Source organism: Argopecten irradians, chromosome 11 (genome assembly GCF_041381155.1).
Source record: "Argopecten irradians isolate NY chromosome 11, Ai_NY, whole genome shotgun sequence".
NCBI lineage: Eukaryota > Metazoa > Mollusca > Bivalvia > Pectinida > Pectinidae > Argopecten > Argopecten irradians.
Window position 1 is genome coordinate 20,863,022 of NC_091144.1, and position 18,906 is coordinate 20,881,927.

Consider the following 18,906-nt stretch of genomic DNA (forward strand, 5'->3'; position numbering starts at 1 on the left):
TAATGAACCCTAAAAAAGACATCGTCCACATGCACAAAGAGTACACATCTCCATAATCCGAAATATTTATCACTGGTCATCTATCATATTTTGGTCCAACCTCGATACTTCAAGGGTTCCGATCACTTACGATCTCTATGCCCTTGGACTATCTCATAGTTAAATTGGAGGCAGTTCAATGGAAAACATTTGACCAATTACAGGCCAGCAAAGATTTCCTTTGAAGACTATGCAGAGAGCGACGCCCAACTTCAAAGCCACGCAGTCGACAACAGTGTTCCGTTATAGATCTACGTCTCTTTTAATGTACATCAAAGGACTAAATTATGAAAGGCCGTTCATGTCAGAAACGAGATAATTTAACGCGTTAACATTTAACGCATTAAACATTCTTTTAACGCGTTAAAAGTAAATTACCTGTTCTGTTCTGTTGCCTCTGATTTTACTATGAGATAGTCCAGGGGTGAAGAGATCGTAAGTGATCGGAACCCCTGGAGTGTAGAGGATGATTTTGGTCTTTATGCCAGATTTTCAACTTGTGTATTTAAAGGGCCACTACCTTTCCGAAACGGCTTTTGATTTTTAAAATAGGAATGTAAAACGAGATCAATAATTTTGTAGGGTCGCAGAAGTTATTAACTATACGTTTACTAGCAAACTTATCATCGCCTTCATAACTGTTTAATTAGAATAAATAAAATGTTAATTTTCATAACGCGAGTCGTTTTATGTTTCCCGCCGTCGTCCTGAATGCCGCGCGGTAGTTGACTATCACTGCGCCAAACGACAAAACAGCGAAATGAATCTCCGCTGTTATCGTACATTAGACAGGAAATCTTGCATATTTTTGGTGTTGTAACCTCATCTTAGCCATCGATATATATTTTCTTTTGTTATTAATGTTTTTAAGAAACCTTTAAATTTTGCTCCGGAAAGGTAGTGGGCCTTTAACTGTCAACTTTGTTGAATTCCTTTACAAAATCCAACCACTCTGAAGACGTTGGCATTACAGTTAGTTTCAGTAAGTACATCATTTACTTGTAACATGCTACTCAGCAATGTTATCAATCGTTACCCAAAGACAGTTTCAAATCAACGTTACTTTTAATTTGGGTATGGTTTTCGTTTTTGATGGTGTAAACAGACTATCTGGATTATAACCGATAACTTAGTATCATCGGTGTGTGAAAATGGTAACATTAAAGAAAAGGCGCAAACTAAGCATCAATGATTACGGACTATTCAATGTGGTAAAGAGACGAAATCGTCTAACTAACGGACCGAAGCCAGGTAGGTAGACTAGCGTTTACGTGTGGTACGATCTATTGATAATGAACGACTACACGGGGTATTTTATTAAAAGTTGACGAAACGACTTGGAATACTACGTACTACATGTCTCTGTAGATGCAGTATTGATTTTAAGCCTTAAAGGCCCACTACCTTTCCGGTGCAAAATTTAAAGGTTTCTTGAAAACATCAATAACATAAGAACATACATATCGATGGCATAAGATGAGGTAACAACACCAAACATATGCAAAATTTTCTGCGTAATTTATGATAACTGTGGAGATTTATTTCGCTGTCTTGCCGTCTGCCGCAGTGATATTAAACTACCGGACGGTATTTAGGACGACGGCGGGAAACATAAGACGACCCGCGTTATGAAAATTGACGTTTTATTTATTTGAATTATATTGTTCAGTAGATGATGATAAGTGTAGTATTAACAGTAAATTAATAACTTTTGCGACTCTACAAAATCATCGATCTCGTTTTACATTTCCATTTTAAAAATGAAAAGCCGTTTCAGAAAAGTAGTGGGCCTTTAACACGTCCAAGGACAGGTTGGGATCTGTTGAGTTTCGGTGTCAATAATTGACATGCTAAATTGATTTTTGGACCGTCAAGTTTACAAAATCCCGTCTTGGGGTCCAGAACACTCATTTCAAGTTTGACAAGGTCGCAAGTAAGATCAACCCGATAGTATATCTTCGACATGAATTTTGAGAAGAATTTTACAGAGGAAGTTTCAGAAAACATTTTTTATCATGCACGTCTTTTATAGTACCGTACTAGTTCCTGTCAGTTAGAATCATACATATTTCAAACAGAAACGGTATACATATCAGGAGTTTTATAAACAAACCTCTCAAAGAAACGACTCGAGGTTGATAAGATGGTTGTCTTTTCCCCTATTGTCTCTCTCTGATTCCACGGTGTAAGTGATTCACTAACATCATCATCTTCGCTTCCCAAAGACTGCAATACGGTAAGACCCCATTTTTTAATATGAAGGTAGTGGATTGTAACCCTTGGTTAGCGAAGATTTAACATCAGGAGAAAGTCAGTTTATGTTTTCGAAACTTCATCCATTTTAGTAGTGTTTGTTACAACGACAAGCATAGTCCGCTAAACCTCCCTATATTATAAGGCCTTTTTTTCCCTAATATATATATATAGGCCTATTAGGCAAACATTTTTTTAAAGTCTAATAATATAGGCAGGTTTAGCGGACTACGACAAGCAATGGAGAAATAGGAAAAGCGGTTTGATCAGGCCATCTACTCTCTAGTGACCGTAGCTAACTTTTGTTCGTGAAATGTTTACAATTTACGAATCCAGTGGCGTAGCGCCCGTGCATGCTTGCATGCTCAAGCATGCAAAAAATAATCTGACTTACATTCAGAAAAAAACCACAACATTTGAATACACGTAACGCTGCAGAATATAAATTATGTATAAATACATATGATATGCCAAACTGTATGCCTGACATAACTTTGTGCACATTTGAAAGACTTGAGGATTGGCCATTCTGGAAATTTATTAGAATAGTCTATATATTTCCGGTTACCAAGCAAGTTGTTAAATTCGAAGACAATATTAGATTTAAACTAAAGAAGAAGACGTCTTTACCAAAATCCCTCAAGCAATTGTGGATTTTGAATCGGGAAACACTTACGAATACCAAAATAAACAACATCGCATGAAAAGTTAGAAATATTCTAAAAACATATAATCATCTTAAAGTGATAGCAAAACAACTTAATTAAAGCAATCACTTCACGCCACGTTAAAACGCGTACGCGTGTTAATCCGTGATTTCCGGTGTCACGAAATAGTTGTCTTTTATTTTTTCATCAGTTAAAATAACACAAAATTCTCCCATTACTTACTAATTTAATATTTACAGCCAAAATCAGTGTTTTTTGTTCGAGCACTTGTCACGAGAGTCTAGTATGTATACAATGTATATAGTTTTGCATGGTTATCACCTAAATATCGTGACCACCATTTAACCATTGGTAAATACGTTAAAAGTTACCAAAGAAGTAAAATGGTTACTACATTGTAACAATTTCCCGTCAGCTTCTGGGGGGCTTCGCCCCCCATACCCCGTACCGGGGCTTCGCCCCTGGACGCTGCACCCCCATGCATGCAGGCCTATCCAGACCTAGCTACGCCGCTGGAATCCATAATAATTCATAAAGAGTAATTATATTATTCATAAAGAATACTCATAGAATAGTATTATGATAATACTGATGATGATACAAAATTAATATTGTTATCTGTGTATTCTTGTATTGTTTATGCTATATTACTGGAGCATGCTGCCGAAGACACCAAGCAACTAACGACTATTCCATTGCTTATTCTATTGTTTTGTAAATTATCTGTAACAATAATGAGATTCGGTGAGTTATTGTAAGTTCCTTTCAAGTTTCAACAGCAGGTTCTTTTCCTTTTGGTATTACCCCGAATTCGTCCGAATCATTTTACTGTTCTGTCGTACTTTTATCGGCTTAAGCAAGGCGTATGTTCCAACAGTATACTGGTGTTGGTGATGTCACAGGGACCTGGCACAAATTTCTAACCAACAGTATTTATATATCATATAGACTATATATATAACATACTGTTGGTAAGAAATACACTGTAATGTGCCAGGTCCCTGTGGGTGATGCGATATTGTAGGTATTTTATGAATATCCTATAATTTACGTTACGATCAGAATTACCGTTTTGGAACAATGAGTGCATGACAGTGAACCATCTATATTCATATAAATAATGAACGGTATATGTTGGTACATAATACCAACTTGGTATAGTAGGCCGGGTACGACGTATATTCCTTCTCGGTGTGAAGATTATTTTAGTCGAAGCCGATGCCCTGTGATAGAAATTACATAAACGTTGTTAGACAAATATGTACTTCTTATAGTGATTGTCGATTTGGCATAAGAACCCGTTCTGAGATTTTTTACTGCCTGCTCTTTATGTTGCTGTGGTTCTATTGTCTTTTTGAATGGTGGGTTACTGGTCTTTATGTTGCTGTGGTTCTATTGTCTTTTTGAATGGTGGGTTACTGCCTGCTTTATGTTGCTGTGGTTCTATTGTCTTTTTGAATGGTGGGTTACTGCCTGGTCTTTATGTTGCCGTGGTTCTATTGTCTTTTTGAATGGTGGGTTTATAAAGATGTAGGCATCGGTACCAATGTAGAATGACAAACCAAACGGAGGTCAATTATTTGTCAATGTTTTGAAAAAGACATTTTTTATCAGGTTGTCGCCTGATGTCTGGGTGAGTTTGATAGACATCACACTGTCAATCCTTTAATACCTATTCTAGACAGAGCCACAGGGACCTGGCACGAATTTCCAACCAATAGTATTTATATATATATATATTATAGTATACTATAACATACATAAATACTGTTAGTTGGAAATTCGTGCCAGGTCCCTGTGGACAGAGCGCAGGCTTATGGCTCTATAGATATATGTACATCACTATACACAGTATTACAATATAGAGGTTTATGTATTTCTATTGAGCCAGAAGCCTGTGGACAGAACATATCCCAGAATAATGTACCCCAACAATGTTAGAGGTATAGCACCATGATACACTATGCAAAATAAAGTCCATAAAATATGCTTACCAGTGTGCAGGGTAGTCCGTTAAACCTGCCTATATTATTAGGCTTTTTTCAATTTTTTTTTGCCTATTACATACGTCTATTTTTTTAATTTTAATTTTTTTTGCCTAATATACATACATTTGCCTAATAAAACAGACAGGTTTAGCGGACTATGCACAGGAATCTGAGAATTAGTTACAGTTTATATAATCATGGACCCATCAGAGTGATCTTAAGTTAGGGTACTCTGGTGGGTCCATAATTATATATTTACAGTTTGCACTGACATGGACTCAATAACCATGCTTTCTAGTATTATCATTATCAACGTATAATGTAAGCGCAGCACACACAGCGATTCTATTGTTACCTGAATAGTCGATGGTGTAGCAACATGGGGTCATGACCCCACTTTTGGCGGGAACATATGAATGACTCGATTCCAATCAGCTGTTCAATCAAATTCGTTGAAGATGACGGGAGTAGAAAAAATATGAGTATTTTAATAAAAAATATGCAACTGTTGCGGGAAAAAATAATATTCATTTACTTGAAAAACTGTTAATATAAGGAATAGATGTTTATTTTATTGAGGTTATGAGGGTATGATGATAATGGAGCCCGTGTAAATTTTATGTAACCTGGCTTCTTACATAAAATTTACACGGGCTCCATTATCATACCCTCATAACCTCAACAAAATAAACATCTATTCCTTAAATAAACTGTGACAAATTCTCAGATCCCTGACCCAAAAGCATATCAAAATGATTCCCTGGTGTTGTGGAAAGGTAACAGTCATTTTGTGTTGTTTTACAGGATCAACTTCAATGGGTATTGGCACTTGCATATTTGAATGGCGATATAACTAGATTTACAAACATTTCGCACAACATTATTATAAATTGGCAAATTTTCACTTACATGTACTGTACTGTTGTGAAATTATTGATTAAGTTTATTATATTTAAGTCATATTAAAAGTCATTTAAGGACGGCTTCACTGTATGTGTCGACTTGCATAGATGAAGAGCAAGGTGCATGTTTTGGGAGACTGCGGTATATTTGTATTAATGTGTCTTTTTGTTATTGTCCTTTTTATAGATCTATATCACTGAAGCAAGGTGCCGAAGACACTTAGCAGCACACCCCACCCCGTGATGAACCAGTCGTCTCATTCCCTTAATACTGAGTGCAAAGCATGAGCAGAAGTATGACAATATATGAATCTAATTAATAATTTATTGTTTAATATATAAAATACATTGTGTATGTGGAGTAAAAAATGTACAATAAATAATCTAATAAATATTTATATAACCAAAAAGCCTTTGATCCCAGTCAGCAATTTGAAATAGAGATATGATCTTGGTCATAATTTCAAACAAAAACTACAGTAGATGTGTATACATGTTATTTTATGAACCATATCCATCCATTCCACTTAAATGCATTTTCATCAACATATCCAAGACATAACTGTTAGCTATGTCATACCACAAAGGTGGAACTTGAGAAGAAATGGCAGCATTGTGGCAGATGTGTTGGCCATCTTGGATTTCAGAAAGTTTGAACTTAACCATGTTGTTGTAAATAGTGAAATTTGTGAAAACAGTTGTTCAGTTACATTGTAGTATTTGCAATCAAGAATAAAAACACATGTTTAACCTGCAATATCAAACTTTTTGTGAGATCAATTTTTAACAAAACTCTATTGGAACTATCCCTCCCTTCTAATTAATATAAGCAATTACATTATCAATTAGTCAATATTTGCCATTCTATCATGTTTTTACGTGTTTTTACGTAGGCCTTGAGCTAATGAACAGTGTTCATGGCCTGAATTAAAAGATAAAAGAACGGCAGGCAAATTCAGATTTTGGATCAATGAAATTAATTAGAATGAACAAATTTCTTCATCACTAAATATTTACTGTTAATTAGAACTGGAATATTCCTGTTACTGGTAAGTGGTCAGAAGGATAGTGGTCATCCGGTGGCAGAGTCTTTGTCCAGGTTTCTGGCTCCGGAATGTTTATCACAGACAAGCTTTTCAGTACACTCCCTGAAGTCTTTGAGCCATAAAATATGTAGTCAAGCGTAAATGGCAGGCTATTGTCAAAGTGTGTCAGAGATGGCTCCTTCCCCTGTAAAAAAACTACCAGGACATAAAAGGGTGCACCAACCTTGATACTCCAGAGGTTACTATAAATTACTTATATTTACATTGTCATTGCACAGTATATATGTTGCTACTAAGCCCATGTATGATATTTTCCACTCTGGTGTATTAACATTGGCAGTTAGACTCTGGTGTACAAATACCTTCAATAGAGTTCAAGAGTTCATAAAAAGACTGGAATTTTCTGGAAATTGATCAATGTGAAAATATTTTTGAATTTAAGTATTTGAAATGGATTGAAGTGATGTATTTATCGTTGTACATCCCAGTTTATAGATGGAACTATATCAGTGATGTATTTATCGTTGTACATCCCAGTTTAAGGATGGGACTATATCAGTGATGTATTTATCGTTGTACATCCCAGTTTATGGATGGGACTATATCAGTGATGTATTTATCGTTGTACATCCCAGTTTATAGATGGAACTATATCAGTGATGTATTTATCGTTGTACATCCCAGTTTATAGATGGAACTATATCAGTGATGTATTTATCGTTGTACATCCCAGTTTATAGATGGAACTATATCAGTGATGTATTTATCGTTGTACATCCCAGTTTATAGATGGAACTATATCAGTGATGTATTTATCGTTGTACATCCCAGTTTATAGATGGAACTATATCAGTGATGTATTTATCGTTGTACATCCCAGTTTATGGATGGGACTATATCATCTGTTATTGTAAAGTCAGTTGTCCATGGTAACACTGGAAGTTGCTATAACCCACTGTTTCCCGCAAAATCATTGGCTGTTCCATCAAATAATATTTTTCTCTATGCAGACGTATAAGTTTTATTTTCATAATTTTTTATCTATTTTCTTTTTATAAACGGGAATAACTATATAAATGTAAATATAAGCACTGGTTGTCATATTTTTGACATGCGTTGGGTGTTTTAGAACATCTAATGTATGTTACACACCAATGCATATCAAAATTATGACTACTAAGCTTCAGTAACACCCACCTCTGGACTACATGTATGTCACAGTAAGACATATGGAATTTTGGGTGTAATGTCTATTAAAAACTGACCAATTACATACATACATAGACTTCTTTTGAAGATTACTTAGAAATATCACCCAATATCCATCAACTAATTTGTTCATGTACATCAAAGTACAAACTAGTGGTCACATCTATTATCAATGTTTTCCTTTGACATAGTCCAAGGGTGGATACAAGATATTGAAAGTAACCCCTCGTAGGTGGAGAATGAGGTTGTAGATGGAATAAGAATAATACACACTTTCATGAACAAAGGATTTTTGTTTAACAATTAAAGGATTGTTAGATTGTATTTATTGGAGATATGAATGCAACCACCCAGATTGCATCTATATCTCCAATAAATGCAATCTAACAATCCTTTAATTGTTATATTTACATTTTACTTTCTAGTTCAAAGTAAAACATAATTTAAATGAAAGTGAACATTTGAATTTCCTGCTTCAGCCATTTAACCTCAACGGGCCATTTCAATGTGATAAAAAATAGTCCCCTTAGAAATTTGAAAGATGTCAAAATTTTAATGTTTTTCAATAGCTATTCAGTTTACTTTCAATTATCCAGACAATATTTTTATAACCAAACTGGTTCATTCAACTACAATGTCAATTTTCCCGCGCGGACTAACATGATATCAGTAAACAAGACTCACATCTATTTATGTAGATATTACTACACCAAGTCTAGGCTGCATTTATTAGCTGATAATGCAGATCACGGTTATCATTAGCGTAATGGGAGTCGCTGTGGCAAAATGTAAATATATAAGAATAGATTAGTTAATTGGTAGCCTATAGAGCCTGCAGAGCAAACTACGCACAAATGAAATTTGTTGTCCATGGTGAGTTAAGATTTCTGAATTACGGTAATTTTTCTCAGCTAGAAAACTACAACTCAAATACATTGTACTATGTAGTTTGGTATATCAACATAATAAAACAATGATCCCTTAGTTTCGATTATTTAAGAAGGGAAGATGAAGTACTGACCACACAGGACCTATAGGCACTCTGTAAGGGGAGCTCATCAGCTGGGAGAGTAGCGAGGAGTCTCTGGAACGCAGGAAGTACCTAGAAAAATACAATTAAGGTTTAAGACCCCATTTAACCTAGTGATTTTTGTATGCCTATATGTCACTTCATAGCTGTAGATGAGCATAACTTAGTTGATATAGAGTGTCTATGCATCTAACCTTGTATATTACTGTTGACTCGTAGATTGTTGTATGTTTGTAAATTTTAGCAAAATGTACAAAAAATTGTACATTTCAGTTTTGTAAGTCCATAGGGTTCAGTACATATTTCTATCACCAAATAAGCATGCCATTATGTTTACTAGTGTTTATAGCATGTAGTAGCGCTGTTTTGACTTCATTCGACTTTACAAAGGCATATGCATGGAGTCCTTTTAGACCTTGTCAGGAAAATGGCGGTTGTAGTGTTATAACAAAGCTTCAATTCCATCATATTGATTTAGTTTGTTTGTTTGTGCATTATGCCATAGTGGCAACATGCTTAAGTGCCGAGTGAGCTCAACATCACAAAACACGATTTCACAATGATTGCCTTACTAAAGTCAATATCATATCCAATAATGATCTTTTTTAACATTTACTCTTCTAAGTAAAATTAAATTCATTCCTCACCTCCTGGCCGTCAAACACTGGGATCAGTGTCTTTTCTATGTCACCATCAGGTTGTTTGCCCTGAGCAAAGATGTAGGCTAACGACTCGGGGACAGAGTTAAAGTCTCCACAGTATATACAACTGTATGGCAGGTCACCTATATACTGAGCCAGGAATAGCTTGGAACATCTACACTACAATAAAAGAGGAGTATGATTAAGTATTATTTGGTTAAATTGTTTCAATTTTTGTTTTGAAAGCTGTGGTAGTTTAAGAATGATTTAGGGCTTTGGTGAATATACAAACAACAAAAGAATCATTGAGTGATTTGGCTTTGGTACATTGCATACATAACCTGACTGATAGTTGAGGTCATCAAAGACAAACTACAGAAAAACAAGCTTAAAAAAAGTGTTGCAAGCAAAACACGTCCCATGCCACCAATTACATTTTCTAATGTATGTTATTATTATTGCTTTGTTATGCTTTCATTGGCTGAAGTTTGAACAAATTCTGTTGATATGTTCTCAAGTTATCGCCTGAAAACTAAAATTTGTGAAAAATCTACTTTTAGTAACAATGACCTTTGTTGCTACCCTGGAACAGGTGAGACAGGAACACAACATTTACTGGGACAGGTGAGACAGGAACACAACATCTACTGGGACGGGTGAGACAGGAATAAAACATTTACTGGGACATGTGAGACAGGAACACATCATTTACTGGGACAGATGAAAAAGGAATACAGCATCTACTAGGATAGGTGATACAAGAACACAACATTTACTGGGACAGGTGAGACAGGAACACAACATCTACTGGGACAGGTGAGACAGGAACACAACGTCACATCCATGAACACAGGGACACAACATTTACTGGGACAGGTGAGACAGGATCACAACATTAACTGGAACAGGTGTGACAGGAATACAACATTTACTGGGACAGGTGAGACAGGAACACAACATCTACTGGGACAGGTGAGACAGGAACACAACATTTACTTGGACATGTGAGACAGGAACACATCATTTACTGGGACAGGTGAGACAGGGACACAACATCTACTGGGACAGGTGAGACAGGAACACAACATTTACTTGGACAGGTGTGACAGGGACACAACATTTACTGGGACAGGTGAGACAGGAACACAACATTAACTGGGACAGGTCAGGTGAGACAGGAACACAACATTTACTGGGACAGGTGAGACAGGAACACAACATTTACTGGGACAGGTGAGACAGGAACACAACATTTACTGGGACAGGTGAGACAGGAACACAACATTTACTGGGACAGGTGAGACAGGAACACAACATTTACTGGGACATGTGAGACAGGAACACAACATTTACTGGGACAAGAACACAACATCTACTGGGGCAGGTGAGACAGGAACACAACATTTACTTGGACAGGTGAGACAAGAACACAACATTTACTGAGATGGGTGAGACAGGAACACAACATCTACTGGGACAGGTGAGACAGGAATACAACATTTACTGGGACAGGTGAGACAGGAACAACATTTACTGAGATGGGTGAGACAGGAACACAACATCTACTGGGACAGGTGAGACAGGAACATAACATTTACTTGGGACAGGTGAGACAGGAACACAACATCTACTGGGACAGGTGAGACAGGAACACAACATCTACTGGGACAGGTGAGACAGGGACACAACATCTACTGGGACAGGAACACAACATTTAATGGACAGGTGAGACGGGAAAAAACATTTACTGGAACAGGTGAAACAGGAACACAACATTTACTGGGACAGATGAGAAAGGAACACAACATCTACTGAGGCAGGTGAGACAGGAACACAATATTTACTGGGACAGGTGAGACAGGAACACAACATATACTAGGACAGGTGAGACAGGAACACAACATCTACTGGGACAGGTGAGACAGGAACACAACATCTATTTGGACAGGTGAGACAGGAACATAACATCTACTGGGCAAGAGATCCTTGTTTTGAATTAATCCCAACTCACTTGAAGAGCTCTGACATCAGTAATATATTCTGTCCCCCAGACGATATGTGTATTTGCCACCACCACAATATCTTTGGACGCCACTGACTGTAGTTTTGTTATCAACAACACTTCTGGTCGATCAACATAACGAGATTTCAATGCTGTAGATAATTTAGGCTCATCACCAACATCAAAATTCTCCAAAATCTGAAAAATGATAAAAAATCTATTTATTCAGCTTTTCAATAGTATAACTTGGACTCTTTAGATAATTTTGATGTAATTTCTTTATTTTTCTTTCAACTAAAACATATATATATTGGAAATATCAGTGTAAATATCAGTGCCAGGCATCGAACATGATAACAGCTTTGATACATCTAATGGTGAAAATCAAAAGAGTATATTTTACTTTTCCTGCCTCATCTCCTAAATACAGTATCTTCTTTTCTTGTAAAGAAAATTTATCATTTTTCCAGCAGGTTGCCTCTCCTTCATCATAGTATTCACTGTCCGCCCTCTTTCTGACAAACACACCCGTGTATCCCAATCTGTATAGCAAACAAAATAATGAAGTACTGGAATAGTCTAGAATGCATACAATTTCTTCGATGTTTGTGCATTCTTATTGTCTACCATGTAATGCAAGGTTATGCATCATTAAACAATATTCATTCAGAAAAAAAATAAGTTCAAGGGTAGCGAGTCAGATAATTTGTTATAGACATTGGACAGAACTGCCAAATCCTCAATTAGAGTACATATCTATGTGATAATAATTTGAAATGTGCATCTAAATAACTCTGCATACACACACTGAGGAGATAGGCGACTAAATTTGCATCCTATAAAAATGAGCACTACATATAAATTTTGCCACACATTTGACGTCACACGTGGCACGCTCTCCAGCCACCGCTCATATTGTAGCGGTCTGCCGAACAACATGGCTACTTTTTGGTAGCTCCAGCCTTCGGCTGCCACTTGCCGAAGGGTTAATTGCGCTCCATTGTGCTGTTAAATATTTGTCTTTCATTGTCCTGTTTTACTGTTTGTGTTATATTATGTTATCGTGTTCGTTTTCTGTGTCTTGATAAAGGGGCAGATCGCCTTGAAAATTTGACAAGATTTGTTTGTCCACAGGGTTTTAATTACTTCTTTGTCCCATGTTTATCATTTGAAGCAATTCGTATCCGACAGACTTACATTGTAAGTTTGATGGGATCCTGTGTCATCTGGAAAATCCTGTTGATATTACTTCTTTGAACCCCATCTAAATAAACTGATACTATCAATAAATGGATGTGAACTGTTAACTGATATATGATATTACATGTTCTTAAACAATGACATAACAACATAAAAGTCAAATTCTTAACTTTAGAACCAGGACACATAAGGCCAAAAAAATATATATCTGTTTAGGGTTACATTGGCAAAAAAATAGGATTGGTAAATCGGCATTTTTTTTTCGTAGAAAAGTGGGAAAATATTAGGGTTGGTTGGGTAACCCTTAACAGACATTTATTCTTTTGAGGCCTAATTATATTGTATACATGCTTAATTATTACCATTTTTTAACATGGTTACACATTGTACCTGTTCATATCTGCCTCAAGGCAATCCTTCCAATATTTTGGTCCAACTTCTTGAAAGCAAACAATGTCATTATCGAGATAAGCTATCTCTTTCATTAATATTTCGTGGCGATATGACAGTTCCAGTGTTTTAGGGTCTGCCTTCGTATAACTATAGTCCCATCGTGGAACATGACAGGTTGCTAGCACGTTATAGGTCAAAACAGAGAACTCTTCACCATCAGTCACCTGGTAAGCTGGGTTTTTAGCTGTCTCTCTATTTTGGAAACTTTTTGGAATAGACATCCTGACACCTGAAATGGTTTGATAGATTATATATGTGATAGACATCTGTAATACATGTAGTATAATTTCTATTTTTTTATGGGGTACATGTATCTTAAAGATGCTCCACCGCTGACAAATGGTATTTTTTCACTATCAAAAACAGGAGCAGACGATAGAAGTAATTTTCTTAACTTACAAAAGTTACTTCTTTACACCGTTACCACCATTGAAAAGTTTGAGTTATTAATTTTACTTAAAGTTAAAAAATGAAAAATAATTAATTGTACTAAATGGCTCGGTCTCGATGATTGGAGGAATATATTTCTAAAGTCAACACTTTTTTTTTTTGGACAATAAGAAATAAATTTTGCTAGTGTTCCTTCCAGTTTGGACTTTTGAGGATTTCTTGGACACCAAGGTGTTAAATAAGAAACACATACTAAACTCTTGGGAGCCCATTCTAATATTTCCTATATTTAACCTTTTCCTTGTTAATTTGATGTCAATTAAAATATCCATTCTGAATTGCTATTCTCATCAAGTTCCTGGCACCAAAGTATCAGTTAACAAGTATTGTTTTGCAGCAGAGACAGACAAGAGGCATATTTTTCTATGCCAAAATGTCTTAAATGTAGAATATGTCAGTCCTCTAGAAGACTTATCAATACAGTCATACCATTTCTGAATAAATTGGTCAATTGGTCTACTTTTAACAAGTTTTTGTAATTATTCTTTTGTAAAACAGCAAGTTGATTGATATAATATCCAAACATGATTTAAACTAGCTCTGGATAAAATATCTTACACATCTTACAGACATTTAAAAAACATCTGGTCCATTTTCATGTAAAGTATACATTAATTCATAAATATTACGTGATAATTTAGTTGATATTATGTAGTTATGCCAAAAAGTAATCATTCTACATTTTATTTCAATATCAATTGGGTATCTTGTTAGCTCGCCATAGACCATGAATTGTTTTTATTCACTTTCCTAACTTGAGGAAATTACAAATGAATTTTTCTACAATATTTGTATTTTCAAATCCCAATAGTTCTGATGAGTATAATAAAACTGGCATTACAAGTGACTAAATATTTTCAGTTAAAAATAAACAGGAAGGGATACATTCCTTCCTTAGTTTCTTAAATATAGCAAACACGGATTTAATTTTTTGTTCTGCAGTTTTTTTCCTTTTCTTTAAAAACGCTACCATTAATGTTAAAAATATACCTAGATATGTATAACCTTCTTATCAAAATAATTATATATCCCATAACGTAAACTGGTGTTGTTGGACCAATTTACGTTTTGAGAATATCACAACTTTTATCTTTCTGATATTGGGTTATAATTTCTATGTAATGCAATGTTGTTCAAATCCGTGTAACATTGGTTGTAGAACAGTATCATCGGCATATAAAATGATAAAAAGTCTGGGATACATTTCAATATTATCTATAAATAATTTGTCAATAGTTGTCAGACAATTAACATTCTTTTTTCACCAGATAAGATTCCAAGTCATCATGGTAGATTGAAAATAGGAAAGGAGATATAAATAAGGTACCATACCGTGCATGTATATGTTCAAGGTAAATAAACAATATGTAAGCTGATCTTGCAGAATTGCAGAAAAGGTAAAATCACCACTTTCAGAGTGATCAGAGAAGATTGATCGTCAAGGAGGGAAAACAGATTGATCGTCAAGGAGGGAAACCACCTGTGTTATGCGAATTAACATTTAATTTATTTTGAATAAATTGTGCTGAAGATGACGATTAGTGTATTAATGATAATCTAAATATGTTTTCTAAAAAATATCATATAGTCATATAAATGTCATATAGTGTTATAAATTGAATGTTTTATTTATTCTTTTTCTTGCAAGCATGTACATGTCATAGAAAATAAACAAATGTCAAGTATATGCTTAAATCATATTAAAGTAAAATTCACAAATCACAACACTTATGTGTATTGTATATATGGAATGAAGATGTCATGATGATGGTAATTATTTGGATCAAAAATGTTTAAACAACATTAAATGTATCATACAAATGTATATATGGAATTTGAACATGATGTTAGTAATTATTTTCAGATCAAAAACTATTACAGTATTAATTAAGTATTAAGCTACCACAGTTGAACATTATTTCTTTCATTTTCTTCACACAATTTTTCTCCTGGACTGGTTCCAATTGAAATGATACTTGCATGTAGACATTCTGTAAAACATAAGGAAACAATAATTGTATTAACAGAGTAATTACTGAAAAGGCTAATATCATATAATTAAACATTTTTTTATATAAATATCAATACCAGTTTAGAGTAAATATTATTGAAATTTATTTCCCGTTGTTCTTTAGTCCTCCTGTTCTTTAGAGTTTTGTCCTTCATAAATTGATTGTATTATAGCAGTTGTCATATAATGTATCTGATAATGTGCACAAAGAAGTATAAGTATACGCAGGTGTGCATGGGCACGTTGATAAGTTATTAAAAACTGGCGGATGCTGAATATGAAAGGCGTAAAGTCTATTTTGCCGAGTAAAAAAATCAATAAACATATATTGTTCATACCCAAAGATGTAATCGCACTAAAAACAGTGATCATGTAGGCTTTTGTGTGAGTGCATTTGTAAGACTGTGTCATGTGGTAGAGATTAGTTTCGCTCGAGTGATCACACAATGCAAGTGAGAGTCGGGAGTATGTTTATGTAAGTTTTAATTGCTAATCTCTGATGATTGTTGATAAAATATAACTCCGGATAATTGCTAAACATTTAACAGTTTTCTCCACGTTTGTTGTAGATTGAAACAGCTTTTTAATGACGTTCTACGGTAGAATTATGAAAAAGAAATCGGCATTTTCATCGATCTACAAATGTAGTAGCCCAAAAAAATCTAACTTCGAGTTATTCGAACATTTTATGTATGATTTGTGGCATTCGGTTCAAATATTTACTTCGTTAATTACGTAGTTTACTGAATATGCTACATTGTATATATATTATCAGAACGTCAAGCTCCTGTAGGCCTACATTTGATGAAAGAGGCTAAAATGTATTTTAAAGTATGGTTTAGTGACAACCTCTAAATGTGTTTAATATGTATATATAATCTGATAATGTATACATGTGCTTATAAAATTATCGATAATTATGGATGGGGTAAATATTCATACCTTATTAACTGCCGTAAGTTGGAAGATTACGCCACATTTAGAAAATGTGCATCGTCTGTCACGCGCTATTTGAGCAGTAGACAAAGTTTATCCTAAATTTTGTTAGAGTTGTCTTTCTTCCATTGTGGATTTACACGTACATGTGGCATAACGCAGCCGTGATAAACTAATCTCCATTTCGTCCTGAAATTTATTTGCTCCCGCACTAATATGATTCAAAGAACAAAAATCATTATTGTAACAATTTTGATGTTTGAGGTGAAATATTGATTTCATTTTTTCCGTTGCGGGATAATTGTCACTAGTAGGGACTAAACGCGTGGGGCGAAACGAAGCATTTTCGGGACGAAACGTCTTCATGCGTTGTAAACAACATTTTCGGGACGAAAAGTCTAGATACATTGTAAACAATTCAAGTGAATATTTTCCAACCTAAGATCATTTGGATAATGTATATGGTAAGGATATGAAAGCAGTAATCTACTAATCCTATTTCAACATTACAGATACGCTTATTTCAGTAACTTTCATATTCAAAATTTGCTATTTAAAATTCCCGGTAAAATCAAAGTTGTTGAATACACTGCCGTTAGGAGCGCTAGTATCTGCGAGCAAGTTTTAAGCCAATCATATTGAGGAAATTGACTGAAAGAGAATTTTGAAACCACGATCACAATGGCGAGGTGATTAAAAAATGAAAAATAATTAATTGCATCCCGAAAAAATTTCGTAGCACTATATCTTATATGGAATGAAGTAATGATTGCGCATGCACCAAAGGCAAAATAAATTATTTTATATTATTTTTTGTGTTAATTAGGCATATTAAACACCAATTATTGTTCAAATGATGAATGTCATTTATGCTCTGACGGCGGTGGAGCATCTTTAACATTTTTTTAGTGAAATAAATACCTTATAATAAGATTCTTCTTGTTTTATTATTTAATAATGTCAATTTTCAAAGGGCATCTCAAATAGGAATAGCTTTCAAAAGAACATTATCAGTTTATGAAAAGCTCAGTGTCAAATTTCTGGAGGGTATATTTTCAACCTAACACCGAATATGCAGACGCCTATTATGTTTGTAAAAGACACTTATTTCTTTTAGAATCAAAAATGACATATATACTCACTGTATGGAGAACGAAGGATCTAGCGTCTGACCTGTCCAGCAGTCTTATCTGGTCTAAGTGTAAATTAATCTAGTCTCCCCGGTATTCTTACAGCCAGGCAAATCATGTAGTGTGAAGACAGGCCTATAGTAGGTATGTAATATTGTGCCTACACCGTAACGATGGTTTCCGGTGCACTGCACACAGTAGACTACTACAGCTACTGTGTAACAGTAATATTTGGTTATATTTAGCATAGTTTCATAACCGGTGCAACCAGATCGATATCCGATATATGCACATAAAGAGTAACAAAGAGAACACAGTGATACTAGGACCTAATACTTGTCAACGGATACAAGGATCCGGGATAGGAATGCTAAGGGCATGTGCATTTGTAAAACAAACTATCAATGTACATGTAAGTTAGCCGTATCTCAGATATCCCAGAACAACAATTGATGTAAATATCTCAACATCTGACAATTCATCTATGCTAGTGATTTGCAGTGGCGTAGGAAGATGAAACGTAATGGGGGGGGGGGGGGGGGGGGGGGGGGGGGGCAAAGGTCCTCAATATTTTAACCCCCCCCCCCCCCCCCCCCCGCCGCACCTACAGGAGGAGATTAATTCAACACACAACCATATATACTTTATATACTTTTTTATATATCATTAAATATAATCCTTGTACACATTTATTGACAGTGGGGTCGCTAAAGGGAAATTAACGAATACGCAAATTGGCCAAATTAGCGTCACGGTGAGCGCCGAAGGCGCGAGATTTTCGACCCCGGGGAAAAATATTACGATTTAGAATGGCTGAGGTGACTATTACAATGTATTTTGATAATTTTGCGAGCGCGAGATTTTGGTGTTTGGGGGGTTCGGGGGTCTCTCCCGGGAAAAAATATTACGATTTAGAATGGCTAAGATGAGTTTTACGATGCATTTGGA

At 35.2% G+C, this 18,906-nt stretch overlaps 2 protein-coding genes across 3 annotated transcripts in view; one reads left to right on the forward strand and one right to left on the reverse strand.

Moving 5' to 3' along the window:
- LOC138334976 (mannosyl-oligosaccharide glucosidase-like) overlaps window positions 1–674 on the forward strand; it is a 69,880-nt gene extending 69,206 nt beyond the window's left edge. The window contains exon 3 of the transcript XR_011210214.1: window positions 551–674. The gene's annotated coding sequence lies outside the window, so the exon portion shown is untranslated. The remainder of the gene's footprint in view (window positions 1–550) is intronic.
- A 5,487-nt stretch (window positions 675–6,161) lies between these two features.
- LOC138334977 (uncharacterized) lies at window positions 6,162–18,125 on the reverse strand. 2 transcript variants are annotated; one of them, XM_069283856.1, is made up of 7 exons: window positions 17,971–18,125; window positions 13,369–13,660; window positions 12,182–12,320; window positions 11,788–11,976; window positions 9,783–9,956; window positions 9,127–9,207; window positions 6,162–7,080 (listed from the first exon to the last, which is right to left on the reverse strand). In XM_069283856.1, the coding sequence occupies exons 2-7, from the start codon at window positions 13,650–13,652 to the stop codon at window positions 6,874–6,876; spliced, it is 1,074 nt and encodes a 357-aa protein (XP_069139957.1). In that variant the 5' UTR covers window positions 13,653–13,660; window positions 17,971–18,125; the 3' UTR covers window positions 6,162–6,873. The 2 variants fall into 2 exon arrangements, with proteins under 2 accessions (XP_069139957.1, XP_069139958.1); XM_069283857.1 differs by lacking the exon at window positions 17,971–18,125 and adding an exon at window positions 12,976–13,042 and having other exon boundaries at window positions 13,369–13,508.
- Between the last annotated feature and the right edge of the window lie 781 nt (window positions 18,126–18,906).

Excerpts from the sequence above, each read along its gene's own strand:
- LOC138334977 (XM_069283856.1), bottom strand. The coding sequence starts at position 13,652 with ATGTCTATTCCAAAAAGTTTCCAAAATAGAGAGACAGCTAAAAACCCA. Across the intron at positions 9,957-11,787 it reads CTGATGTCAGAGCTCTTCAA|TGTAGATGTTCCAAGCTATT; the intron begins GTGAGTTGGGAT and ends CTTTTATTGTAG. Across the intron at positions 7,081-9,126 it reads GTGCCTATAGGTCCTGTGTG|GGGAAGGAGCCATCTCTGAC; the intron begins GTCAGTACTTCA and ends GTTTTTTTACAG.